We start from the raw sequence: 9013 nt of genomic DNA on the forward strand, positions 1-9013 counted from the left end.
AATGGTTGAATTGTTTTCAACTATTATGACTACAGAAGCTCTTTAATCCAAAACAATCCCAAATTCCAGCGTCTAACATGAGGCGGTTTTGTGTTTTCACAAGAGTCACAGACCACTGATCCCTGCTTCTCAAATACGATGATTTCTCTGAGCTCAACCACTGTAAATGTATGTTTTGTTGTTGTTTTGGACTGTGGATCAGACAGAAACAGGCCCTGGTAATCAGTTACTGGGATTTCTTACACAGTCTTCTTATAATCTACTAAATTAATCTAAACAATTGTCAGCAAAATGAATCATTTGTCACAGTCACAATGATGATCTTTTCTTACCTTTTGCCAAATGTCTTCAAACTGTTCAACTCCTTCCGCTACTTTTTTCAGACATCGATCTATTTCACCTGGAGGAGAAGAAAGGAGCAGAACAACAGAGAGGATGAGCGAAAAGAGGGAACGATACTAAATCACGTGGAAATAAATATAAACACGTCAAAACAAGTAGAGCCAGTTAGAAAGAGCTGATTATCTGCAGGTAAAATCTGAACACACCTTTCAAAAAAGATAATACTCAGGAAAGTTGTTTAGGTAACACAAACACAAGAAACAGACACTCCCAAAAACAACAGGGCGTTTACAAAGTGTGTCTGACATCTCATTAAACATATACATAGTGAGAAGTTACATAATGCAACACAACACACAAAAGGCACATATCGTCTGCACACAAACATTCAGCTCAAACAAAAGTAGAACACTATGACCTTCGTGAAAGCAGAGTTCACGCTGACGGATGTGTTAGACTCCTTTTAGCGACGGGTCCCTAATAAACTGGAAACATTCCTCATATAAACGCCACACGAGACCTGAAATGTTGAAACTGCAGCGAGTAAACAGCGGAGAGTCGAACCAGAGGAGGACGGATGAGGGAGCGACAGGAAGAGAAACGGATTCAGCCTTCGTTATCGCCGACGTGTCCCAGATTTATGTTTCCCCCTCGTCATGCGATGCAGATTAGCTGTTCGGTATTAAATGTAAACAGGAAAGAGCTCATTTGTTTGTTCTCTTTGATTATTTATGACCTATGTATTTGTTCTGTTCATGCCACAGAGCTGATGGTTTCAGTGCAGTGTGAAACTGTAGAAGTTGTCTGTTTTGTCACGTCGCACATTCGAGAACATTCAGCGCATAAATCATCACACCTCCTAAACGTCTTGATCACAGAAAATCCTGACTTATCATGTCTCGTACGTTCTCTGAGCTCTTAATCCCGATATTTCTGACAGCACCATGAAGGCAGCATCGTGTTAATTTGTGACGTTGACTGAGCAGCAGGTTGTGCGCAGCTGTCTGTTTGTCTCCGTCAACAACAGAGTATGAACAAGACAGAAAGTGCAAAAGAGCAGCTGGAGAAGGGAGACAGACGCACGCATGAGCAACAAATCATAAGACTGATGATGAGGAGATATTTATCAAATAGTAGTACAGTACATGTACAAGTACATGAATGTTGCATAGGCTGCTAATCTATGTGTATATTTCACTGTATTTGTGTGTCGTAGCTATGATTTTAAATGCTAATTACAGGTTACAGTAACTTTAAAATGTTTTTTATTGTTGGTGAATTGTTAAAATCGATAATGTACATTTCTAAAATGTCAGAACTCTTTCATAGAATAATCTCGGGTTTTCCAATAATTTGTGTTACCAAGGTTATTATAGTTAAATAAAACTAGACATAACAAAACATAACATTATAACAAAACTAAGAAGCAGACTTAAGAAGGAAACTAAGTCAACGATCGCACACACTGCTGAGAAAAAAATATTTACATTTTAAAAGCTAGAATCAGAGAATTTTGACCTTTTTTTGTAATTATTCGACAGACCGTCATGTGAGGGACAAATATTTCATTATATTCGTACTTTTTTTTTTACATTTTAACAGCCTTTTTTTGTAATTACTCAACCCGATTAATCGATTATTGATTATCGAAATAGTTGATGACGGATTAAATACTTGACAACCAATAAATTAATCGCTGGAGCTCGAATAATAATGGGATTTTTTTTTTTTTACTCAGGGTATCAATATTTGAATCAGCCATAAAAATCCATAATTGGTTGGATTGCTTTGACTATTTTATTTATTCCTTCTGTGGCACACACACCTTCTGGTTTTATGTCTGTGTAACTGTGTTGTTATGAAAAGGTCGGACAGTTTGACAGAAACTTGACGTGGAGGACTGGGGACACTACAGGAAGCACGGAGGATATAATGAAATATTTTTCCCTCACATGACAGTCTGAGATTCTGCAGAACACCAGAGTTCCTGTTTCAAGACACTAGAAAAACCCTTTCAAACTCTTTTTTCTTGATACTGTTTTCACTGATTGTGCGGTTGCTGATGAATAAACGAGGAGTGACGAGGAAAGACGCAGCAGCCGGTGAAGTCGAGAACAGACTGTGGCTGTGACCGAGTTGTGAGCACAAACTCTAGTTTGACCTTAAACAGCCTTGATGTTAAGATACTGCTGCGGGTGGGTTATTTTTAGATGAAAGTCTACCTCCTCTGTAATAATACATTACAATTTGACAGAGTCGAGTCGGTGCTTGTTCTTGATCTTCTCTTCATCGTGAAGGTGTTTTAGGGGAGCTGTGTGTGTGTTCAGCTTTCAATATGACAGCCGTTCAGCTGGAGGAGTCACAGAAACGCACATGAAGGGATGACTGATGCTGACAGAGAATCATCAATCCTGTCAAAAAGTGTGTTTTCAGCCGGCAGTGACAAACGTCAGCAGAGAATCACATCACAGTGAAGGACTCTGAGGGAAGTTTGTGTGGGACAGCAGCGCCTCGAGGCTTTCTGCCCGTACACAAAGGTCCGGGTCCGGTTACAGAGCCTGCTGTGCTTTTGGATGCGTTATCATCGCAGCGCTGTGCACATCAGCTTCACTGGTTCGGTAACCCCGTTTAAATTTTTTAAAATAAAAGCTCTGAGAAAGAGAGCAGAAGAGCAGCAGATCCCGACTGTTCTCACTAGAAACAAAGTGAGTCTGTGTGAAGCCTGAAACATGCTCTGGTGTCTGTGAAAGTGTGCCAGCATCGTGAGCAGACTTTTGCGCAGATGTCTGCCAACACACACGGACACAATGTCACCCTGTGCACAGAGAGGCAGCGTCACGTCCACCGAACCAACCCAGGGGAAGCAGACAAACAGAAGCCTTCAGATGAAAGTGGACGATATCATTAACTCTCATTTAGTACTGCGATACTGACGCTGTATCATAGTACGGTAGATGTTCTGGGAAGTCAGGGTGTGACTCGTTATAATAAACGTATGTTTTTTTAACTTTTAGGTTGATCTATTTATTTCAGTTTGACGAAAATGTTGGTGCATTTTGTTAGAGGATGGATAAAGTCCAATCCTACGGCTGAAAACATTCCCAAAATGCAACACTGCACAACCCTGGAAATCAGGATGTAATAAAATTATGTGACGATCATCCGCACCAAGGCTCCTATTGAGCCTTTCCTTCATGTATTCTTTTTAACAGCTGACACCAGGAAGGTAAAAAGTGTCAGAAAGCTCACGTTAGTTCAACATGTGTGAGCTGAAGCTTCGGGAACCAAAACAAGATTTATTTCCGTCTGGAGCCAAAAAAGCGCTGACCTGGCAGGTTGACGGCTTACACAACTCCGTAAACAAGTTACTTGTGAAACCGTGTGAGTTTTGTTTAAAAGCCCTGGTTTTCTTCTAACCACACCACGGTAGGATTTTTCCACTTTACGCCACGTGACATAACGCGAGCAGGGGAAGGTGTGATCACACTAAAGCTGTAAACAGTTTTTAACATTGGCTTAACCTATAAAGAGACACAGATGGGGGGAGTGTGTCAGAAAGATGCCATGATGGGACTTTCCAATCACAGCAACATAAATTACACACTGACTCTGACAGGTTCTTCTGTTAATGTGGAGTCCCTTGTATTTTAATTTGTATTAAACCTCTCCCTCCTGGCACCTGATGAGACCACAGTGAATCACCTCAGGTGTTTGATCACACACACTCAGAAATCTCACCTTGAAGTTTCCTTTTATCGGCCATGACTTATGACTAGGATGATGTCTTCATGCCTTCTTTCACTGCAAAAAACAAGAGACAACATTTTTTCATTACGCATTTATTTTAAGGACATTCACAAAACCCATTAACACTGCTGCATGTGTTATTTTTCACCTGCAATCTTTGCAGATATTAAATAGCAACCCTAAGAAATAGGGCTGCAAAGATTGCTTTCATTATGGATTAATCTGGCAAAGATTTTCATGGTTAATCGAGTTGTTTAGCGCATTAAATGCACATCACATTTTTTCTCAGAGCTCAAACTGACATCATCAAATGACTTCTTTTGTCCAATCAACAGCCCAAAACCCAAAGACTCTTCATTTACCGTCATAAATGACAAAGAAAAGCAGCAAATTCTCACATTTAAGAAGCTCAAACCAGCAAATGTTTGACATTTTTTGCTTGAATAATGACTGGAACGATGAACTGATTATCAGAATAGTTGGCAACTAATTTTCTTTCCGTCGACTAATCTATTAATAGGGGTGTAACGTTCTGGGTAGAAATTTAAGTAGATCATGACTGGCAGCACAAAAAAAGACGATGAGGATATTTATTCCCCTCTCAGAATTAAATAATTGGACCCAGCAGTCCGCTCTGGCGACGGCAATATTAGCTGCAGGACATGCAGCCACTCATATCCACGTGGATACATGTGAGAAAGCGGCGGCAGCTTCTTCTGCAACTGATATCTTCTCATATCGATCACAGCACCCTGAATTGAATCTTATCAAAATCATATTGCATCCACGTATAGTGATGAAAGTGGTGGCTTACAGCCCTCACATGAAATAGGATATAATGTTAGCATGCACATCAGTGATCAAAAGAAACAAGATGAACTGCACTGAAGAAAACTGCGCAATAAAAAGGTAGGAAAGAGGAGGGATCAGAGACGTACAGGTGCATATGTGCAAGAAGCTTAAATGCCTTTGAGCAACACACTGAATCCCTGCAAGATCCAGAGGTGCAGCTCTGCAGCTGAGCTTCACCTTTGTCCTCCAAAATGTCCCTAGAGAAAGTAACTGTAACTAAAAGAAACCTCCCTCGGACGGTTTTAGTGTCACTTCTCTGTGAAGTTCAATGTGCAAACTTTTCCCAAACCCTGTTCAGTGTTTATGTCAGCTGATGATTTCTACTTTTTTTTTAGATTGTTTTTAACAACCTCAGAGAACAAGATTGAACTTGTGCCCTATTTCCACCGTGTCAGTACATCACGCTTCAGCTGGTGTAACAAATTGTGATCAGATGAATTTCCACTTTGCCTACACAGCTGATTTTTAGGGACTGATGCCAGAGCCTGCCGATTACAACTGTTGATGTTTATAGTTTGTAAAAGCTTTTTCTCCAATCGAACTCTGGTGTAGTAGCTGGAAATAAAAAGCCTCCACTCACGCACGGCGTTATCATCGTCATCCTGGGCCTGTTGGTGTCTAATGTGCTGCCTGAGTGCCATTAGGGGTCCTTGGAGGCGTTTCAGTAAATGTTTAATTTCACTTTTCAGACAGACGAGTAGTACTATAATCACGTCTACCGACAAAAACAGCACTCTATCAAAAGACAATCTCGTGTGTAATGTGCCTGTGCTATAGTGTCCTTAACAGAAAACACCTGCAATTTTATGTCATAGTTTAATACTATTCATACTTACTTTAATCATTTCTCCTCTATTCTGAGCTTTTTTCTTAATTTTCTGAAATACACTTTGCACAGAGTGAAATCTGTCTTTGACTTCTGTCTTACCAAACAACAATTAGATAAATTAAAAATACAGCGATATGTTTGTAATGTTTTGCAAGATGACTTTTAGTTTTAGAGGTGGAGTTATTTCTCACTTGAGAGATAAATGATCTTAAATTAAAACACGGACCGGGCCTAGTGAATGTCACTTATCATCTGTGTATAGAAGATGTCTTCTCTGATAAGAGACTGTGTGTGAATTCTTGCTGATGCGGGAGAACGTGAAGAACAACCTACATGAATGACTTTAACTGGATTAATAGATCGATCAGCCAAAACGTCACTGACAGGTGACGTGAATTACACTGATCACCTCTTTACGATGGAGTGTTTGCTGGGGAACCTGGGGGACATGTACCTCCTAAACACCGTAACAGACCAACAGGAGAACAATGAACCCCCGTCACGCCACCAAAACTGCTCAGGAACGGCCCGAGGAACCAGACAAAGAGCTCAAGATGTCGACCCGGCCTCGAAAGTCACCTGATCCCGATGCGATCAAACATCTGGGGGTAAAATCAGCCAAAACTTCAAACACTGTTGCTGATCGGTGATCTGAGTTAAACAGATGAGTTAATCAGAGGAGGTACAACAAAATTCTACCGTTACAAACTTTTTATATGATAATATCATGTCTTAGTGTTATCATGGTTTAAATTTAACCTAAACCAGCGAGTGTGAGATCTTACCTGAGAGCGTACACGTGCTAAAACTACTGTAGTCTAATAAAACAGCCCTGAGTAGTTTGTGGTGCTGTTTAAATGCAGTGATCAATAAAGACCCCTCTCAAACATAAATTAAGGTTTTACTGCAGGGCTGTATATGCAGACACATCTATGATACGCTCATATCAGCCGACGGTGTTCACTTTGGATAAATTAATTGAGTTTAGGCTTTCTGTGGGTTTACTGATTAGAAATATATTGAATCCTGAGTCCAGCTTTGTCTCATGTCGTCTCACCTCCTTCACTGTTTTATCATTTCCCTCAAATGTCCCTGCCAGAAAAGACAAAAAAACTTGTCTTGAACTACTTTTGGACTTCACACATACTACAACGGCTATTTTAAATATTTGTTATACTGTTTGGAGGATTATTTTACAAGACAACAAGTCATAATTCTCTGATTACAGCCTCTTAAATGTAAATGTTTCCTAGTTTTCTATGACGGTAAACTGAATATCTTTGTGCTCTGGACAAAACAAGACGTGAGGACGAGACTGATTGAGATTTTTAACCATTTTCTGATATTTTATAGATTTATTGTGTGTTTTTGACGTGACTATTTAGGGTTTGTCTGATGTTTTGCGAATTTTTTACACTTGTCCTTTTAGAAACATAATTTCAGCTTAACTACACGTGTTTTAACAGGTGAATGGAGAAATAAACTTGAACTAGGAGATTTACTTACATCAGTCTGGCTGACTAATAAAGACTGACTGATCGATTGATCGAGCGATTGATTAATTGGTTGATTCAACAAAGCCTGACCTGCATGCTCCAGTATTGTAACTGCATAGATTGGTTCATAGACACGACTTTAATGGACAAAACCCGGGTTAAATTAGCTTTAGCATTACTTTTCCAGACGGTAGCACACATCTGGACCGAGGCCCCGCTGTCCTGCTAACACACATTTACCCGGACCACATGAGTTTTGGACCCGCCGCAGACACTTTTACTGTCCTTCCTCGGGCATTTTAAAAGTCCAATCTGAAAGCTAGACGGGTCCGCGGGACGAGCCGAACCGAAGAACCGAGCGAGTGTTTTCGGGACCGAGGCACAAACATTTGTTAGCCCGGGATGTTTATAAACAATGCGGGCATCAGTGGTGCCAGCAGCAGCCTTGTGGGCACCGACAGCCGAGCGGATACCACCTCCGAACAAACTCCGCGGTCCGGTCACACACCGGGGCTCCGCGGGGGGAAGTTGTGCTTCACCGTTTGAAGCTAACACACGGACCCGGAGTCGGTCTGTTGTCGGTGCGGAGAGCCGCAGCTTCCCACCGGCTGCGCTACTTGATGTGGGAGACACAATTTGGAAAGGGGAGAGAGGCAGAGAGAGAGAAAGGAGGGGGGGGAGCACACTAAGGCATCACCTCCGGGTCTACACTCAATTTACCTGGATTTTTCCGAGTCACGATTTCTTTCCTCCGTCGTCCCGGTCCAGTGGATCTTCAGCGTTCAGTGTAACGGCTGTTTTTCTTTAAAAAAAAATGTCAATTCTTCTCGTTAAACAATCACCCCGCACATCCAAGATGGCCACCAGGAACACCTCCTCCTCCGATGCCCTGCTGGACGGGAGTCCCGCCCTCCTCGCTCGTGATTGGTCCCCCGCGGCCGCTCGCGTGCTTTTATTCGCCGAAGCCCGCTGTCTGTCAAAAGACGCTGGTTTTACTACTTCCGGGATAACCGCCGCTACGATTGGACAGTTTGGAAAGGTCAAAGGTCAAACTGAGTTTTGTTTCACGCCCCCCCCCCTCCTCTACAACCCTCCCACCCGCCTTCTTCTTGTCGCAGGGTGTTCTGGGAAATTGAGTTCACATCTGTCGTATCTTATTAATTTAAAAATATGTATCCGAGGCGGTTTTAAAAGGTTTTAAACCCCAAACCCTGAAATCTGAGGGTGCAAAGTTATTTTATTTAAAGTCTACTTTCATTTTTATGAGAATCCTTTATGATTTATTTTTATTTAACCTTATTGTAGCACACATGTGTTTTTATTGTGTTCTTAAAATGTTATTATCCCTCTTTATGTGAACATTATGTGTTTTAGTTTGAAAATAAAGCAGAATTTCTTAAATCTGTAATGAATGAATGCGTGAGAAGAGCTCCCAGTGACCTTTGACCCGGACTCCTGGGCCTGCTGCCTATAAAAACACATGGTCAGCCACACTGTGAGTCCTCAGCGCCTCTCATCCTGCTGTCATTAATCCCACGTTGAGACATAATCGAGTCACATAAGAAAATAAGCCTCATAATTCTGAATTGACTGTTGTGGTTTTGAAGCTGCACCCACTGACCCTCATCATGACGACCTGTGTGCTCCGGCTGTCAGGTGGACGTTACTGTGATTGATGAAAACAGCGAGTTATCGATCAGACCTTAGAGGGTTCACCGTGCTGACAGTTGCTCTACTGACCCACCTT

General features: G+C 41.5%; 1 protein-coding gene across 4 annotated transcripts in view; it reads right to left on the reverse strand.

Annotated features, from left to right (window-relative positions):
• The window catches only part of LOC140993522 (CCR4-NOT transcription complex subunit 3-like), a 30215-nt gene extending 21912 nt beyond the window's left edge, over window positions 1–8303 (reverse strand). Inside the window, exons 1-3 of one of the 4 annotated variants that reach the window (XM_073462986.1) lie at window positions 7987–8303; window positions 4081–4143; window positions 333–400 (exon numbers count right to left, since the gene is read on the reverse strand). In XM_073462986.1, coding sequence (XP_073319087.1) covers window positions 333–400; window positions 4081–4105 — 93 coding nt within the window. In that variant the 5' untranslated portion in view covers window positions 4106–4143; window positions 7987–8303. The remainder of the gene's footprint in view (window positions 1–332; window positions 401–4080; window positions 4144–7986) is intronic. The other 3 variants (XM_073462988.1, XM_073462987.1, XM_073462989.1) reach the window with 3 other exon arrangements.
• Between the last annotated feature and the right edge of the window lie 710 nt (window positions 8304–9013).

This window comes from Pagrus major, chromosome 3 (assembly GCF_040436345.1).
Source record: "Pagrus major chromosome 3, Pma_NU_1.0".
Lineage (NCBI taxonomy): Eukaryota > Metazoa > Chordata > Actinopteri > Spariformes > Sparidae > Pagrus > Pagrus major.